General features: G+C 40.7%; 1 protein-coding gene across 1 annotated transcript; it reads right to left on the reverse strand.

Moving 5' to 3' along the window:
• Positions 1-1657: 1657 nt before the first annotated feature.
• On the reverse strand, positions 1658-18864 carry LOC141956692 (1-aminocyclopropane-1-carboxylate synthase-like protein 1). The gene is given in 18 exon segments (XM_074897497.1): positions 1658-2238; positions 2240-2297; positions 2978-3068; positions 3070-3130; positions 3278-3386; positions 3389-3430; positions 3522-3663; positions 4238-4318; positions 6712-6781; positions 8939-9039; positions 11336-11410; positions 12088-12185; positions 13763-13829; positions 15175-15208; positions 15210-15242; positions 16053-16123; positions 18087-18233; positions 18322-18864. Coding segments are annotated over 18 exon segments (1929 nt in total). The 3' UTR covers positions 1658-2132.
• Between the last annotated feature and the right edge of the window lie 1314 nt (positions 18865-20178).

The following is a 20178-nucleotide window of genomic DNA, read 5'->3' on the forward strand; positions in this document are numbered from 1 at the left end:
AAAATACCAATGTTAAAGTTCCCTGCACTAAACTTTTTACAAGCCAGTCAGCTCCAAACACTGAGATGTGCCTGTATGGCCTGATTTCCCTGTGGTTAGTGGTTCTTGCTGCCTGTGAAGGGTAAGAGCTGTAAGTGGCCTTAAATTTACATTTACAGATCATCTCAGATTTTTGGTGCTTTTTTGGACATATGCGACCATGGCACCCAGAAGCCCTACATCAACTTTAGTATATTGTATATAGTCTATAATTGCACTAGGCTTATGTTTTAACTTCATTAAAAGCTTTGATTTAAGATGAAATACATTTTGAAAGTCTTGGGTATGGACAACTTCTAATACAGTGGGACCTGTGACATCAGGAACCAGATACATTTCTTTCAGTCTGCAGCCTCAGCTCTGCCCTCTTCAAATACCAGGAAAAATAGTCAACATAGGTGCTAAATTTAAGGGATATTGTCAATAGTTCAAAATGCTCAGAAATTACCAATATACTGCTATTAAAGAGTTAAATCTTAAGTAACTTCTGTTGCTACCTATGTGAGATGTGTGCCCATGTTCAGTAACCAATCCCAAGGTGACCTTACTCCTGACCACCTCCTTTCCTTAGATTTCTTTTCTGCCAATTTACCTTTATTAAATTAACAACCCTAAGAAGGTAAAACCACCAACTCTTGAAAGATATTTACAGTAACCAGTGACTCCCTCCACTCAAACGTTTTCCGTTTCTCTGCAGTCCATGAGGTTTTCACTTGGGATCGCTGTAAAGTCCCTGTGCTGCCTCAGCATAGTCCATGGAGCTTTGCTGTTCTATGGGCTGACTTTCAAGCTCAGTTGCTTTCCTTGTCAAATCCTTGTAGGAAGAGGGAAGAAAACAATACTTACATTCAGTTTTGCTTTTTTGAGTTTCTACAATTTACACCAAATGAAAAGTACTTGCTTCCTGTTTGCCTTGTCAGGAAATTGTAATATAAAAGGGACAACTTAGAGAAATATCAATGTATGATTTATGATTTGAAGTTGTCTCACAGAATGACCTGCTGATACGCACATCTTGGCACCCTCCTCTGTCGAACAGCAGGCCCCACCTGAGAGGGGACTGACTGCAGGCTTGCATTAGACACGTAGTTTGAAAGCTTAAGCAAAAGAGAAGAGTTTGGAGCAAAATAATGTTTTATGAAAAATAGTATGCTGTATGAATGTTCTAGTAGCAAAGAGCAGAGCTCCAGGTAGGGGATGTGTAACCTGGAACTTAAGGAAGAAAAAGCAAAGAACTGTGAACATTGCCACTGTGACATGAAAGCCAGAATCAAAAAGAAATGGCATTCCTTGCTGCACTTGAATCACCAGCAGCACTAAATTTAAGAAAGATGTATTCTGATTAGATTTTCAAAAAGAAAAATGCAAAAAGAACTGCACAATAAAATGCTGTAGTAGGTAATCTAAAACAAATGTGAATCTGCCTCAGTTCTGTTACTCACCTAACTGCAATAGATAATTATTTGGTTTGGGAAGATGCAATTCGAGACCTTCAAGGGTTTTTCATAGTTAATGTATGAAAACACTATCTGATGAACACAGGCACATAGAAATAATCAGAAAGGGAGGCCAGAAGCCCAAAATCTAAATGATTTTTCAGAAAGTACTCAGCATGCATATACAGAAGGTGTGTAAAATGTTTGAGAGTGTCTGTTTAGAGATCTCATGAATATACAAAATCATTTTGCCAGCCACAAAAGTTTAGCAAAATCTTAGTATCACCTGATTCAGTACTTTCAGTAGTCTGATTAAAATATACAGTCCATAATATACAGTAATATGCACAACCATTTTACCAGTCTTTTCAAAATTTCATAATTCAACAGCTATATATGAAGACTCACTGATTTTACTGACACATAGCACACTTGAAATGGAGTAAAACCAAGTGCTGTGCTTAACAGCGGGTAATTTCACAATATCCAAGAGGTCCGTTTTCCTTAAAATTCAACTTCAGCAAGTCCACTTGCAAGATTATTAATGCCAGGTCACAGCAAAGTGAGTGAGGGCGTTACGCAACATTACGCACAAAATTCTGAAGTCATACACACCTGGTGCTAAACTATGTCAAGTAATTAAATGCATATACGATTTTAATAAACAAGTATATTTTTTAGCTGGGAGACATCTTTTTCTGGTCTGTTTGAAGGTTTGCCTGAAGAATCTTTTTGTGGATTGCATAAAGCATCTGCAGTAGATGTTGTTTGTGACTGGCTCAGCAAAGTAACTGTGCCATATTTGCTCAAGTCTCTGAATACCTGGAGAAAGGAGATACAGTGGGAAATACTGACTGGACCTATGGAAAAAAAAAAAATCTCCACAAGAGTGATTAAACACTGAAATGGATTCCTAAGGGAGGTTGCATAATCTCTATCGTTAGACAGTCTCAAAACTTGACTGACAACCTGACTTAGAAACTGGCCCTGCCTTGAGCAGGAAGTTGTACTAGATGACCCAAGAGTTCCCTTTCAATACATTTTTCTATAACTTTATATGCTCTAAATAAACAAATATCTTCTTTGTCAACAATATAAAGCATTTGTTCAAGGTTAAGTATTTTACAACATAAGAGATGGATACATTTTTTTATATCCACCATGAGCCACATAAAAATGAGAGATGGTGGCGAATTCCCACGTTATAAAGCATAATTTGAAAGAGAAAAATCTTTTCACATAAACTTTGGTTCCTTCTGATAGAGTAAAAATACACTTTAAATTTAAATTCTGAAGGCTTTAGAGGTTTAACATAATCCAATGTAAGTGCTTTGTAACCTATGCCCTGGGCCAATCTAATATTTCTCAGTTCATATAAACTCTAAAAATGCCCCTCACAAGCTGAGACAGAATAATTAGGTTTGAACTCATTATTTATAATGTTAATGTTTCTTAAAACCTGTGTACTACTACATGGCATATTAGAAGTAAAACCCACTTACACAAGTAAATCCTGTCTACAGAATCAGAGAAAACCAGTCTAAACCATCCAGGTCCATAACAATAAAAAGCTTTTCCAGGACTAATCAGGAGTTCTTTTATCAAGAAGCTTCTGCCATAACTCATGTTTGGCTTCAAAACTGTGATTTTAAGAACTAAAAGGAGAAAATATTTTTCTATTAAAGGTTGAACAAGTGCATAAATTCACTGAAAGTATTTTCCAGGACTTGATAAAAGTGTGTAACAACATGCACAAATAATTTTTACACTTCCTAGTTTTACAATCCCAGCCCTTTTCAAACTTCTTACATTCTTTTCTGAAGTCTGCCCACACAGAGAGTCCTCCCAAACTTCTGAGCATGGGTATTCCAACATCTGCAAGCCCATCCACAAGAATATTCCTTGCTTGCTAAGTCACTTTTTGTTGCTGGGAAAAAACACATTATCCAACCAATCTTAGCAAAGCAAGAAAAATATAATTGTTTTACTTCCACCTGCAAGGGAAAAATAAAACTGTTCAGTGGAAAGATTTCTAGTGTGGCCAGCCTCTGTCCCTAAGGAATTGACTGAGAACGTGCAGAACAGGTCCAGGACAGGTATGGAAGACAACCAGTTGATTCACAGCTTTCTGAATTTCACAATTCCTGGTGTACAATACTCCAACTATGATACCACTCATACCAAAATTCTTGGAGGACAAAAAGAAGAGAGAAAGGTGCAATTTTTAGTTTATATTTGTGCTTTGTCAAACCACCAAGAATAGAGTAATTGTGATGTATAGAAAAAAAAAAACCAAACCTGGAGTGAATTCTCAACATCATTGCCAAATGGAATCCCAAGAGTGATAAAAAACAGCAACTTCTGAACAACTCTGTGGCAGGGAGGATCAGTGGCTTTCACAGGGTTGCTTTACAGACAGCTGAAAATGTGCTCATACCCTTGGGCTGTCCCCATTATACCTTACTATTGTTTCCAACTAGGTCCCAGTTTAGTGTTCCCTCCAAGAGGAGAAAAATCAGAATGCTACAGTTCTGAAATGTGCCTGTATGGGTCAAAGCCTTTAATACACATGCATTAAATGTTGCTGTTAAGTAGATCCTAAACTAAACTAAACTTTAGTAAATTTTACACTGCCAAAGAAGAAAACGAATTAATAAACAAAGAGAAACTTAGTTCAGCACCTGTAACACAAATTATGTCAGAATAGCCCACCTAATTTTTGTGGAGAAATATTTTAAATAAAACCAGAGTATTTCACCTACCTTGCTAAAATACCCCACATAAAATGTGTCTGTTTTGGATCCAGTAAACTGAATGAAAAAGGAGGAAGATAAGAACTGCTGCTATAGAAGAACAAGTTAAACATCTTACAAAAACGCTTACATTTGTAATCTTGTCCTTATTTCTTAGTAAAATTGGTATTTAATCCCTTGAAGTGACATGACATTTTTTTCAGAGATCTTTTAAAAAAATATTACCCTATGACACTGATCTCCCAAGTGTGTGTTGAAGCACTGATTTAAAAAAATAAAAACAAAACCAAAAAAACCCCACCAAACAGAAAGGATCTGTACTAAGATGTAACGGTCCAGTTAAAATTCCCAGTTTACCACTGCATAGTCAGTGATCACACACGTATTAAAAAAAAGCAGTATTTCCACAACTGCTCTTGTACTTGATGAAGAACTGTTTGCTCAGCTATGCTGCAATTCATGCTAGGGAATGAAGAAGTGAACATTTTAGGGCATGCACCTACAGAGTGTGGTGCAACTAAACGAAATACACCTCAGTGTACCACTGAAAATGATTATTTTTTTTTTTTCTCTTTTGTGTAACTTGGTGTAAGTAGACTCAAGGCTGGAGATTTCCTTCTTCAGCCTAATGGAGTTGGGTGAACTTTCACAATAACAAGGGTGGTTTTTTAGGCTTCATTTACGGTTCATGATCTTGTATGGGTGAGGGCTCACTGGGCTTGCCTGGACTTGGGAATTTCCCATCAGTATGAAATTTATGCAGTTATACAAAGACAATCACATATTTTGGGGGAAAGAGTCAGATACCAATAGGTTTAAATATTCTTGAAACATTTATTCTTTTCACCACTTGTTAGGAACTAGTCAGCATACTAGTCAGAAAGGAGACTCCTTATAGCATGTAACTTGTACAACCTTAGGCAACTTCATTGCCATTACACTGAGAACCTTACACTCAGGCTGAGTAACAGGGAACAACAAAGAAAAGCAGTTGCAGAATGACTAAGGGCTCTATGAATTTTTATTGTTACTAATCAATTTTTATTGTTACTACCTTACCATATCACACACATTAGCTGGAAGCAAGAAATATGCCATTTAAAGCTGCCTACGAAGAAGATCTCTTTTATTAACTAGTCTTATAGTTGCAAAGACTTGAATATGAGTGACAGAGCGACCTGCTTATTGGATGAAGGAAAGGCTGTGGGTGTTGTCTACCTTGACTTTAGCAAGGCCTTTGACACCGTTTCCCACAGCATTGTCCTGGTGAAACTGGCTGCTCGTGGCTTGGATGGGCACACGCTTTGCTGGGTAAAAAACTGTCTGGATGGCCGGGCCCAGAGAGTTGTGGTGAACGGAGTTAAATCCAGTTGGCGGCCGGTCATGAGTGGTGTCCCCCAGGGCTCGGTGTTGGGGCCACTCCTGTTTAACATCTTCACTGATGATCTAGACGAGGGGATCGAGTGCACCCTCAGTCAGTTTGCAGATGACACCAGGTTGGGTGGGAGTGTTGATGTGCTCAAGGGTAGGGAGGCTCTGCAGAGAGACCTGGACAGGCTGGAGCCATGGGCTGAGGCCAACTGGAGGAGTTTCCATAAGGCCAAATGCCGGGGGCTGCCCTTGGGCCACAACAACCCCCAGCAGCGCTACAGGCTTGGGGAGGAATGGCTGGAGAGCTGTCAGTCAGAGAGGGACCCGGGGGTATTGATTGACAGCTGGCTGAACAGGAGCCAGCAGTGTGCCCAGGTGGCCAAGAAGGCCAATGGCATCCTGGCTTGTGTCAGCAATAGCGTGGCCAGCAGGGACAGGGAAGGGATCTGACCCCTGTACTCGGCACTGGTGAGGCCGCACCTCGATTCCTGTGTTCAGTTTTGGGCCCCTCACTACAAAAAGGACATTGAATGACTCGAGCGTGTCCAGAGAAGGGCAACGAAGCTGGTGCAGGGTCTGGAGCACAGGTCGTACGGGGAGCGGCTGAGGGAACTGGGGGTGTTTAGTCTGGAGAAGAAGAGGCTGAGGGGAGACCTCATCGCCCTCTACATCTCCCTGAAAGGAGGGTGCAGAGAGCTGGGTTTGAGCCTCTTTAGTCTAGTAGAAAGCAACCAGACAAGAGGGAATGGCCTCAAGTTGCACCAGGGAAGGTTTAGGCTGGATATTAGGAAGCATTTCTTTCCAGAAGGGGTTGTTAGGCGTTGGAATGGGCTGCCCAGGGAGGTGGTGGAGTCCCCATCCCTGGAGGTGCTCAAGAGTCGGGTCGATTTAGAGCTTAAGGATATGCTGTAGGTGGGAACTGTGCTAGGCGAATGGTTGGACTAGATGTCTCCAGGGTCCTTTCCAACCTAGGTGATTCTGTGTGTGAGTTCATTCGAACTACTAGTTACACTAGCTAACCAGAAGTTTGAAAAAAATGGCATGGGTTTTATTTAGGATTAAATAGCTTCTAAACCCTGCCAAGAAATCACACTTATCGATCTAAACTAAACACTGGTGAAATTGGTATTACCATAAACAGAGAGCATGTATATTTCATCCATTATTACATGCAATTCATATCTACATATAGAAAAATACAGGCATATTAACATATTTAAAAGAAATTTCTCTGTGTGTGTATATATATATATATGTATAATCTCAACTGCCATAGCAAAGCATCCAAAAGCATGTCTATTTGCTATTATATCCCCCCTACAATTTTGACACAAAGGTCTCAAGGCACACTGTGAGCGCTTGTGCATCACCAACTTCTGTTTATACATACTCTGTATTTCACAGCAGCGATAACATTCCATATATCTGAAACAAAATCCAACTGCATGCTCAAACCAGTGGTTCTCTGGAATATGTACGGTCCCACCCAACTCTTATTTAAAATTTAAAATGAACACAGCAATATATTATAATTTTTTTTACCCTGCAAGACTTCTCCAGGGAGACTTGAAGTCAAATACAGATGTTAGATTTTAAAAATGACTTGTCATGCACTTAAGATAACTATCTAATTCACTGTGAAAACCACTGTAAACAGAAAACTCTGTTACCATACAAGTTAATGCACATATTTATAAATACTAAAAAATTGCAAAACAGTTTTAAACACCCAAGTAGTGCAGGTATCCTCTTCTAAGTAAATCTCATTTAATTTGATTGTTGAGTTCTGTATTTTTTTTAAAAAAGGAAGTTTGATTTCAGAATAGTTTTTATATTAAAAATAAAATTATTGTTTCTAATCCTTATTCTTAAACATTATTTTAGTACCAGCTTTCATTAACATTATTGTAGTACCAGTAATCTTTGGTAATTAATGAACAATTAATACCAAGCTACTCCACTTAAGATCATCAGAAACTAAGTATTGTTAGCTTTCAAAGTGTGTGTAGGATTTAGTGGTCATTCTTTGGCAGAGGCTCACTGAAATAATAAAAGAATATGTCTTTTCCTAAAAAAAATACAGATACTTTTCAAAAGGAAGCGGTTTTTCTCTATCAGTACCCAAGTGATTCAGGAGACTGTTGGAGCTTTGAACATGACCTCTGCACTGGGTAAGGATAAGTGTAATAAGGATGAGACATTTCAGAAGTATTTTCTTTTGATGGAAAGTGAATTGCTTGTACATCTTGAGTTAAGTAGGTATATAAAAAAATGCTACAAAACTTCAGACTGTTGACTTGCTCCTTGCCAATTCAATTACTTTACCCCAATATCACATGTTAAGATTTTCTTATTTTGATAATGTTTCAAATGACGGTGCAGGCCATGTTTACTACTACTGATAAAGACTGATAATCACCTGCTGCCATGCATCAAAGCCGTTTAATAAAGAAACACTGTCAGGCAAATAAAAAGCTTTATAAGTTTAAACCACACACACACACACACAAATTAAAATCCCCATAGTATTTCATTCAGAAGACATTGTTGGAATCCAGGTTAAGCAGTTTATTCCAGTGTTCCCAGAAAGGCCAAGTAAAAAGGATAGTGAAAAGGCTCAAACCAATGAATTTCTGATTAAGACTAAACTGTGATGCATGAAAGCGTTGCTTGTGTTTGTTTCCCTCAACTGTTTTCCCTAGGCCTCTTTGTCCAGACAAAAGTAAAACGCTCCCTATATAACTCACTGATAGCAGACTCAAAGCCTTCAGTAGGCACTTGGACAAACTCAGATAAAGGGAACTTGAACAAAAGGACACAGAGATAGCATCTAGGGAGGATGATGTGGCCGATTTAGGAAGAAGACACCTGGACTTTACTTCACAGCAAATGCCCTGGAAAGAGTGGACACCGTGAAGAAGACCATGTTCTTCTACGAAGACCCTCACTCTGTTTCTACTATGCATGCTCAGACTATGGAAGTAAGTTCTGGGAACTCCTTATCATAAGACACCCCTTTCCAAGAAATCCAATGAATATATATGATTTGTGTGTATGTAAACTGATGTCCCTTGCTAGCTCTTGGGAGCTCTTATGGTGGAGAATCCTCAGGGCAACACCAGTGCTGCTAATAAAGAATACCTGCTTAACAGTTATATTGGATTCTGACTGTTAATTTCTTTGTTTCAATAGTTACCCAAGAAACATGATAAGGACCCTGTCCACTACCACCTCCAAACATGTACAAAGACCAGGTGATTACCAAAGGTGATTTTTCATCACTGCTATACTGTATTAACAGAAAATTAAATACCAAACAAACAGGACTAGGCTTCAAACCTGTGCGCAAACTCTAGACATTCTTTCAGTAACTGTGCTGGGTAAACGTCCCCTAATGGTTTGTGGGGGTTGATCAGGATTGATGGTCTGACTTGGATGCCCTGGAAAAAAACCCAACCTGATGGCTGGAGACACAAACAACATCAAACCAATGGCTAGCAAGAATGCAGCGAGGAAGCTTGCAAACCTTTCAGTGAAAAGCAGCTTTTGAAAATTATTTAATTACATACTATAATCACTATACAGACTAAGGATCCAGCTACTGAACTTGTTTCATAATTTATCTAGTAACACCCCAAAACGCACACTAAATAGTTTAAAAGTAAATGAAAATCAGGTTAGCACTCATTCGGAACACCCACTGATATCAACAGGAAAGATTATGGTGTTGTAGGAGTTAATACTGCTTCTACAGGCATACTTCCAAAATAATTTCCCAGGACTGAACAGAGTTACTGTTGATAAACATGGGAAAGCTGAACAGAAATTGGACTTTGAAAAATTATTTATTTGGCAGGTTATTAAATGTCAGTGTTGACTTCAAGCGTATCAACATGAGGAGCTGCCTTATTACTTCACATTTGAGATAAACTTGAAATTAAATTACTGGGTTTTGTTTCTGCATTTTTAATTTTTAGAAAACCTCACCTACTGCAAATTCTCACTCCACTCAAGCCTCCTTCAAAGGAGATTATCTGCAAAGACCAGCTCCCAAGCAACTCCAGGAAATCAACTTCAATGATGAAGAAGCCCTGATATTTGCTTTCCTTGACATGTGCAACTTGTTTGAGCGTTAAAGGGTACTGTGAGTAGGAACTTCACACGAAATGAACTTTCAGTCTTTGATTCCAGCTACGGGAAGAAACTACCTCAAAACAATGTAAGATGCAAATACTAAGCACAAACAGCTGTTTCACAAGTACTCCTTGCACAATAGCATGCTTAGTGTATTTGACATCTGATGTGTATTAAGCAGAAGATCTGAGTGAGGAGGCATCACTGTTCATGAGAACAGCTGCTGTGGGACGGCAGTTTCTCGATTGCTGTTCTAGTCTAGTTCCTCCAGCAATTTGTGATATTACATGTATCCAAAGCAGATGTTTGTAACACTATACACGAAAACAGTTCCTGTTCCAGAAGGCTGGCAAACACATGCAGATGCCTGAAGACTTAATATCTGCTCTGTGATCCAGCGCCTTGTCCAGCCAGTTCATGTCCCCATTGCCACAGTAACACAGCAGGGATGCTACCTGCCTCCCTCTGCTACGACCAAGGGAAAAGTGGCTGAATGCTCGGCTCAGCTGGCAAAAGCACAGATGACACAGACATACAGATGGTGTCTAAACATAGGCACCATGCTGATCAAGCAATCAGCTAACTAGGACGGCTTCAACATATCTATAAAAAAAGTCATGCACACATTTACATGTATCCAAAATACCCACCTTTTATATGTGACCTTACAACTGACCTCTGTAGTGACCTTCCTTGTAACTATATGATGTATCTATTGTTAAACCTCATTTTCTATCCCGAAAGAGGACACAAGTCTCCCTCGCTTAATGTTTTGAAACATCACTGCCATCACCACCACATCTTTGGTAAAATATTTCACTATTCAGCCTGTCCTTCCTCTGCTGGATCTTTTCAAGGATGAGCACAAACAATTAAGTTTAAGTACATTTATTATCTTCCATGAAGTGAGTGGATGATGAATATCAAGACAATAAGAATAGGAAACAGTTTCACCTGAAATACTGGTGAACACTATTTTGTGGACACTCACACACCTGAACATTTCCATAGTGAAGAAAAGCAGTTCCAAAGACAAGAGAAGAATGTGGGAAAAAAACCCTGTATATGACAAGCAATAATATCCTCATTTATCCAGTCCCGATCAGAATAAAATTACTGACCATGTTAAGTATTTTGAACTAATTAAGTTCCTAAACTCTGGAAAAATTACATTTATAACCCTTTGTTTGCTAGCAATTCCTGTTAGCTGGAACTCAGAACCCTCTTCAAAAATCAGATTAGACACACTTTAATTATCCGAGTGGGTCGTTACAGTAGCATATTCTTTTTTCTGAGGGTCAGAACAATACCTTGTTTACAACACTGAAGTCCACTAAAATCTACAGAGAAAGAAATTTGGTCCTAAAACACAAGTTAAGACCTGTTCTTCATAAAATAGAGTCAGGGAGTTTCTCTGTGTTTTGTTACAGTGCCCGGATTTTAAAACCAATTCGATTCCTGTTGATAGAGTTGGACCCACCTCAGTCACAAGACTGAAGATCTGCACAGATGAAACTGTACAAGTGCTTCATTGCTGAAAACTTATGCTGCTTACAAAATAACTAAGAAAACATGAAAATGGAAAATCAAAGTTATTGAGACCTGCTTTTTAGCTCTCTGTAATGCATGTTCTAATTTTTCAACTGTTAACTGGAAAGGGTGACCTTTGTCAGTCACCTGCAGAACAAAAAAAATCAGTAAGAATAAAAAAATATTTAAAAAAATAAAAAAATAAACTCGACAATGAAGAAACACCCCCACCTAGTGAAAATACAATTGCTACTGGCTTTTATAAAGTAAAAGAATCTGAAACTAAGATCAGTCTTTTCTATATAAATCAATTACTTCATTTTTAAATGTCACCCTTATTCAGGACTACACTATCAGTGATTTACAGAATAACTTGTGTACTTGAAAGATGACTTTTTTTTTTTTCCCCTCTGACTGTATGATTTGGTCTTATAAAAGACACTATCCCCCTTTGACTTGCCTCACAGACTACTGAGTTTTCAGAGGGGGAACCAATGTTGCACAATTTACATGGTACATACATCTTGCAGTGCTTAATGGGAAAAATTTACAAACCAAATTTACTGCTAGTAGGAGTGACAGATTTAGAGCTGACAAATTATAATTCGGGATGTCAGTGCAGAATAGTGTCTGCACAGAACGAACGTAATTCTACACATCTGATGACACCAGCCTCCTGTCATGCTGCAGTCTGAGAAAAAGACAGGCTGTCTCTAAAAGTGCTAGACTCATCCTGTCTCTTCACTTGGACTCAGTTTGCACTTTCAGTTTTTTCTGATTGTTCCCTGTGAAATGTCTAAGTATGTGAATAACTAAAGCTTTACCTCCCTGAACAAGGGCATGTGAACAGGCTGTATTCCACCATATAGCCATGTTTCCAAATTTATACAACCACAGTATGCAGTTGGAATAAGATATGCATCTCAAAACATTAAAAAATGAAAAGAACATTTCTTGTGAGCAATTATTTCATTATACTCTAATAGGCTAAACTGACAATCTTAAGAATTTGACATCTGATTTAATCTCAAAGCTTTCACTATGGCCTAAACCAATATTTAAACACAACTGAAAATTTACCTTTTTTTTTTTACCATCAATCAACCTGAATTCTTTCCCAATATTACTCCTTAGCATTTGCAATAGTAGATGTGACAGTCGTATGTATTTTCAGTAAAAGGGAATGGACCTCATCAACTACTTGTCTATTTATTTAAATAATAATGACAAATAATGATCTTGCTCTCAATATTTTTCTAATGCTCTGTTACTATCAGTTTCTCATCAGGGATTGCTGCAAGCTTCAACTACGTTATTCTTGTCACCAAGGTGCTGTCTTGTAGCCAGGGAGCCTACAGGGAACTTGTCTCATTTTTCTGCTGTGAAGTAGCCCCAGGTTGGCGTTTTCCTGCAAAAGCCCTGTGTGACGTGGTTTCAAAGGTGATAGAGTGGGTTTCCTATGTTAACTACGGGGTAAAAAGTCAGCATTCAAGCAGAAGAGTTCTTGTTAAAACTGTGTAAATACAATCAAATCTGAATATATACAATAAATACAATCAAAACAGACACGGATACAAGTAGCCTTCAGTAAACATCATTTAAAGCTAAACAAAACTCATTGGTTTCACAGCGCTTTTGCCACTGATACGCTTGAAATCATTGCACCATGTTACTCCACATCACCCCACCCTCATCCCAAGGGCTCTGGGTGCCAGTCACAGGGTGCTATGGGGGCAGCACAGCCTCCTGCATGGGAGGCCACGAAAGTTACCCTGCTCACCTTCCCCCCCCAGCAGGTCTTCACGGATTTCCCCTTCTCTGATGTACTGCATGATTACTGTGCTGCTTGCCTCATTCTAAACCAGAGAGGAAACCATTTTCCCCTGCTGAGGTCTCTTTTTCCTCCTACTGTCTACTTATGTTGTGAGCAGATATTGTTTCCTGGGACTCCACTCCTTCTGCTTTGTATTCCCACCTCTGTTTCCTCCTCACCACCCTTGTTTGACTGGGAATCCCTCTTCTGTTGCAGCTCCATTCCCCTGTCCCTGATTCCTTCTGCATGTCTTCCTTATCCAGTTACACAAATTTTCTCTGATTTCAAGTCAATTTTCTCTGATTTTTCTTTGGATTTCAACCCAGCCCACCTCTCTCCCTGTGTCCCTACTCCCTCCAACTTCCACCATAGTTCTCACCTCTTTTTCTAAGAGCTTTTCAGAATACACTGCATTCTCTTGATATCCGTCTCCTCTTCCTGTAACGCTCTTAAAAAACTATAGATTGCATTCCAGAAAGTGAGTGGGCCTGCTGCTACCTCAAACATTTTCCACCATTCTAGAAATAGAGGCGTTACTTCAAAGCCACTCTGCCAGTGACAAAAAAAAGTGCCATGCCTTGCTTCATTCAGGCAGTTAGAACAACAGGAGGCTGTCAGAAGTCACAATACAATTATATTCACTGCTAAAAAATGTTTTTAAGTAAGATAATCAAGATTTTACTCACCACCAGGGTCACATAATACAGTTGACAACGTAGCAAAAACAGCACAACAGCCATTCATAACAGTTATCTGAAGGAAGTAGTACAAACTTTCATTTAGCAATCAAATATTTAGCAGGAATATGAGCACTTGTCTAGTTTAAATTCAAAAAAACGGAGCAAAAAAGTCACACTACTACACCTATAACACCAAGTCCTTGAATGTTACACATCGCCCACTTTCTCGAATGGAAAATCAACACTACTAAGGTAAATCTGGCGTATATCCCTTCTGCAGTGTCTTGCTGACATCTGTGTTTAGATTTACGCATTGTTGCATTTAGGGTGAGAATAAATTTGGTGATTTACGCATTGTTGCATTTAGGGTGAGAATAAATTTGGTAAGAGATGAATCCCCTTGAATTCTAGCTTGTCCTCAGAGATCAGAGGGGCTAGGGGCGGTTGGACTTAGCTCTTCATAGGTATGCCAGTTGGGGCTGTAACTATAGGCCTGACCCAGGCACACAAACTGTAGCCCTTGTGCCCCTGTGCTGTAGGTCAGGTTGCACTCCAGAGAAGCCATCAGATTCACAAATAGTGCGGATTAGTGGCCATTACTATAGGTCTGACCCATCCCAAACAGACCATACACTGTAAGCCCGGTTGCGTTCAAGAGAATCAGATTCACAAATAGTACGGTTTATTTTCATGCAAATTCTACAGATTCTTTGAGATTGCCTGTGATAAATGCACAAACTGCAGGTTGGCTACACAGCACTACACAAAAGGAAAATGATTGCAATCACACACACTTAGTTCCCAGGTAATCACCTAGGGTAGCCAAGGAAATCTTACCAAAAGGCGTCCCTTCTGAGGAAGGGGCGAGAGCAAAACCCATTGATCTGCCCCTCCGATTTGGTGTCGGATTATTGTCCCTCCAAGTTAGGCAGAAACTTGGGGTAGTATTTATCCTAGTTTGCATGTGCGAGTGGGTGGGACTGTAGTCAAGCCATTATCTTTTGACTAACCACATAGTACATTCTTTGGTGCCAGGGATACAGCTGGGTTTTTGTGGGAGAAAAGGGAGGATGAGAAAGAAGGTCAGCTCGATGCAAGGGGTGCAGCTGGATTTTGTGAGAAAAAAAAGGAAGGATGGGGAACAAGGCTGGCAGGCTACTGCAAAGAGCAGGAGATAAATCTGTCCTTGAGTGAAAGAATGGAACCACGTGGCCTATGCCCTGCTTCGCATTCCTCCATGGCACAATGACAAACCAACCACTGGACCTCCATCCCATCCTTGCTCTGGGCACCCTGTGTCAAGGAAATGTGTGTTTTACAGATTTCTCACTGTTTTGCTTTTCTCACATTTTCAACACCTAACACTCATCTTTATCGGTTTCAGAAAACTAAGATGCAAGATAAAGCACTTGTCTTACATGCTCTGGATTCAGTCCTTTTGCAGCTCTGGCAGTCAGTTAGAAATTTGGCAATTTCTTCTCGGAAGGTAAAACACAGATTCAAGTCAACTACACAATCGTGTAATTCTCAGGAAAAAGAGCACACAATACACACAGAAGAATGAAGCTTACCAAAACCAGAACAAACGCATAACTCATTCTGTTGCGAAGGCCTTGAAGATTGTTTTAAAATAATATAATTTCCTCAGATATCCAGTGTGCTACATTTTGTGAGAGAGAAGCACAGAGAAGCCATCTGTTACGTTGAATAACAGTGACTGTGACTCAACTAGTATTGCTGTACACTAGAAAAATTAGAAAATAAAGCATCTTTGAGGCTTAGTGGGATATGTTTTTAGAGAAAGGACAAGAATTTGGTACCACAAACAGCGAAACTTGAATCAGTGATGCTTCTTTAGATCAAGACAGGCTTTCAGCCTGAGTGAAGGTGATGGTGGAGTTCCTATTGATCTTCAGGGAGCCAGTATTTCCCCTTTACTCTTTACAGCCCCGAGTTTCAGTTAATCCCTCACCGAGACTAGAATGAATCAGCAACAATTCACCATAGCTCTGAAGGAACATCAACACATGCTCTCTTGCTTGCCAACAAGCCCCCAGATCTTTGACCTTTAGCATTCTGGGTCTTTCTGGCACATTGAGGGTGGGGAGAAAACCAGAACAAAAATCCAGAAAAGTGACTCCTGCACAAGAACCGAAAAGCCTGCCAGCATGCAGGTACCAATAACACACCTATCCTTTGGGCTTTACCAGAGAAATGAAACCACACCCAGCTTCACACGAGCCATGACTAGCACTGACCACAGGCAATGTGATAAATGGGAAAATTAAATTCTTACCTTCTAGTTCCTTGTGTATCAGAATACTGGAAAAGCTCAGGCTCCAGATAATTCATGTCAGGTCTTGTGAGCTAGTGACATGAAAGACAGATATGGTAGAACACATTGTTCTTGGGAGTTTCTGTTCTGCTGTAGCAGAGTAAAACTTGAATCATCATTCAGTAACATTACAGAAATGAAGAATATAAAAATTCATGAGTTACAATTATGTTTATACTTTGCACTTCTTTTCAGTTTTAAGAAAACAACATTAAAACATCATCAAAACAAAGAAAGAAAATAATATAAGAATTCTTTATTGGATTTTTCTGTCATACATTTAAACAAATCCCAAATAATACACTGAGGAATAGCATCCCAGCTGTACCTAAAAGCTTATGCAGACACTTCTGAGATGTATCAAAGATGAAATAATTCTTGCAATATTTATGATACCAGCTTTTAATTCACATATCAATTTTGATTAGCTTCTCAACCAACAGAAGAAAAATGATGGCAACTCTATGTGTTACAGAAAACTAGCTGTATTATCAGCAGTGGCTTTCTTGCTCTCAAAGGAGTCCCTCCTGAACACGGGCTCAGTTCTATATTTATTGTGGCATCAATATTGGTTTACTTTTAAGAAAAAGCTGCCAGCACAGCTAAGCAATCCGTACGCTGAGTGTATGCCCAACCCTCTGTCACAAGCACTACAAATGCACGAGTGGTTGCACTAGTGCAAATTTTTCACCTGATGTAAGTAGGAAGGAGAAGCAAGAGGTAATTTGAAAGCTGCAGAAGCTGGCGTGGCAACCAGATCTTCATTTTGCTAACACGTAAGCCAGAACACCATGCTTTCCAGTAGAGGAGCTAGAACTAGTAACTCTGGGGAGAACACCTCCTTTAAAGAATACACAATTTCCCCATGTTTGCATTTCTGAGACTGGCTCTTACTGCGGTGCACAGCAGTGTAATTTTATAGCTTTAATCTTGCTCAAAGTCTGAATGTCACATATTGACCATTTTCAGTCAAAGTTTTGGCTTTGCCATCAGAGTAAGTGTCTTATCAGGCCATGATTTTCCCCTCCAGAAGTAACTTCTTCCTGAAAGGCAGCATTCTAGATCAGTATTTTTTTGCTGAAACAGGAACATACTCTTCTATCAGTTGTTCGGAGTCCATGCTCAATCAAATGTGAACGAAGTTTAAGCAAAACTAAAACTATTCTGGTTTTCAACCAGACTCAAGTTTTCAGTGTTACTTGGCAAATTATTTCTGAGTGAGCAATTGGCACAGTACATACAAACACATAAAGTGTGTTTCCTTGTGAAACCTGTTAGTCTCGGCACCGGCAGGTCCTACCCTGGCTGTTACTTTTCCTGTGCTGAATCGTTACTGGACATTTCTGATACAAGGAAACAATCACCTGCTTTGCAACTTATTTACTTATAGCAACATAATGATTTTTGAATATTGCTAATTTTGATTAATAACCCTGCTTGCCCAGACTGTTCTGTGGAATTTTACCGAGTACTACTGTGTTCATCAAAATAAAGCAGTTTACTGTGGAAACCTACCAAGAACTGCAGTGTTCAGCAAAAAAAAATATGTTTTGTCCTTGGAAAGCAGATGTGCTCTAACTAGTTTAGTCTTGGTAAGCCATACATGGATGGTAGAAATGGATACACTGGTACTTTTAGATAAGATAGAATGAGTAGATAGAAGAGTGGCTGAAAACACTCTTTGTTATTCAAGAAATTGGCTAAGAGAATCTGTGCATGCTATGGGGAAAAAACAAGGTGAGGAAGACTACGAGCCTTCCTCCAACAGAGCCCCGGCGATGCCCACCAGGAGGCAACGCGCAGGCACAAGAGAACATAAACTGCTGACACCGGCCTTTCGAACTCACCCAGCCTTACTCATGCGTATGTATGTTTGTGTTATGTAATCCAACGAATATGTATATTCACACTCTTTAAGTTTCTGGTAAAATGTGCTGTAGGTGTGCAAACTTTGTGGAGAAATCCCCTCGCACCCCGGCGCCGGAGTAAACATACCTGCTTTATAACTCTATTCGAGTTGTGGAGTCTGTTTCTGCGAATCACTTCAAACCTGCCAAAGCCGACCCGGCGGCTAAACCCCAGGCAGGCAGCGGCACTTACTCCTCCCTCTATTAAGTCAAAGCTTGTTCTCACTGGTGCCCACTCAGGATGCCCTGGAAGAGGCGGCAACGGTCAGACGACACCATGGCGGCCGGAACCGCCCACTGGCTGCCCCCCAGCACCGGCCTACCTCGCTCGCAGCCTCCCCAAACCCGCCGCCGGCCGCTTGCCGGGACGGCGCCTCGGGCGCGGCCGCTGCCCGCACCAGCGGACTGCGCTCCCCATCGAAGGGGTCGGCCGCGTAGAGGGCGAAGCCGGCGCCCAGCAGCCCCGGGGCGCCGCCGGCGATGCGCGGGCCGAGCGGGCAGGGCCCGCGCCCTCCGGGGCAGCCCGGCCGCTGCTCAACCGCCGCCACGGCGACCGGGAGCCGCCACTGCTCCCCGCCCGGGGCTCCGCAAGGCTCCGGCGGCTCCTCCGCCCCGCCCCGCCGGGGGCCGCCCCCCACGCCCCCGGGAGCCGCCCCCCGGCGCAGCGGCGAAGGGCGGGAAGGCGGGAGGGGCGCCTCAGGGCGGTGCGGCCCGCCCGGCCCTGCCCGGCGCCGGGGCCGTTCCCAGCCGCCGCTCGGCGGGACAGACGGACGTTCTTTTCCTGGCGCTCCGCTTCTGCCATCGCCTGCAGGGTTCTCAAATGCTCCATATCTACGTTTTAAACCCTGATTTTTAATGAGGGACATGTTGGTCTTTTAAACATAAAAAATGTTATAACTCCCGCTAAAATGGGCATTAGAAAACCAGCTAGGAGTTAACTCCTGGCTAACATTGAAATAGTTACGCCCCAAAAAGCTCCCATCGTAGCTTTTTAGTATCTAAACAAGGTCATGATGCTCTAGTTATACAATTATTTAAACAGCGCTCTGGCAATATACAGGCATTGTACTCAAGTAATACGTATTATTAAGAAATAATGTTATTACTGTTTCCTGAAACCTGGCAATAATTAGGGAAATGGAGATGAGCACTGAACCTTTAATTAGTTCATCTGAAGGATCCAAATATCTTCCTAACAGAAAAATGGCACAGAACCATGAAGATGGCATGAATCCTAGATGGAATTATATAGTACGGCATTGACAAGATTTTGTGGGTGGTTTCAGATATTTTGCTTTTTATTCTACAAAGCTGCTGGTCACCCAACAGCCATATGACCTCAATAATTTCTGATGTACCAAAATCTAGTGCCAGCATCGGCTTATCCACTGGGTCTCCACAAGACAGGTACTGTGTTATAGCTATGCCTTAACCAGGTAATAATGGTTACTGCAGAATCTTAAGAGCTGGGTTTGTGTAAACAATGAAGAAAGAGGTCATCTTTTCGCACCTAGGAGTCCCAAACTGACATTTTCCCTGAGATGTCATTCTTCACTAAATCATTTCAACTAACTCAAGCCGTTAAAAAGACTTTTAGATACTGGCTTGTGACAGCACCGCTAAGAGATGAAAAATCTACCCTGGTTATTGAAACGAAGAAATTTACTCAACAGTCAGAATCCAATATAACTGTTAAGCAGATATTCTTTTATTGGCAGCGCTGGGGTGACCCTGGGGATTCTCCACCATAAGGGCTCCCAAGAATTAGTGCTAGAGACATCAGTTTACATACACACAAATCAGACGTATTCATTAATTTCCTAGAAAGGGGTATCTTATGATAATGAGTTCCCAGAATTCATTTGCATAATCTGAGCATGCGTAGTGAAAATAGGGTGAGGGTCTTTGGTGGTCGGGGGGAGGAAGTAAGTAGTCTTCTTCACAGTGTTCACTAGCTGACCCTCTTTCCAGAACATGTGCTCTGAAGTAAAGTCTAGTCTCCCTCCTAAGTCAGCAAAATCAGTTTCTCTGTAACAGGGTCTCTGTCTCTTTGTTAGAGCCTCCCTTATCTCATTCTAGGAGTTGTCCAAGTGTCCTCTGAAGGCCTTGAGTCTGCTATCAGTGATTTATATCGGGAGCCTAACGAACATTTCAATCTTACCTGGACAGACAAAGGGACC

Source organism: Athene noctua, chromosome 2, assembly GCF_965140245.1.
Source record: "Athene noctua chromosome 2, bAthNoc1.hap1.1, whole genome shotgun sequence".
NCBI lineage: Eukaryota > Metazoa > Chordata > Aves > Strigiformes > Strigidae > Athene > Athene noctua.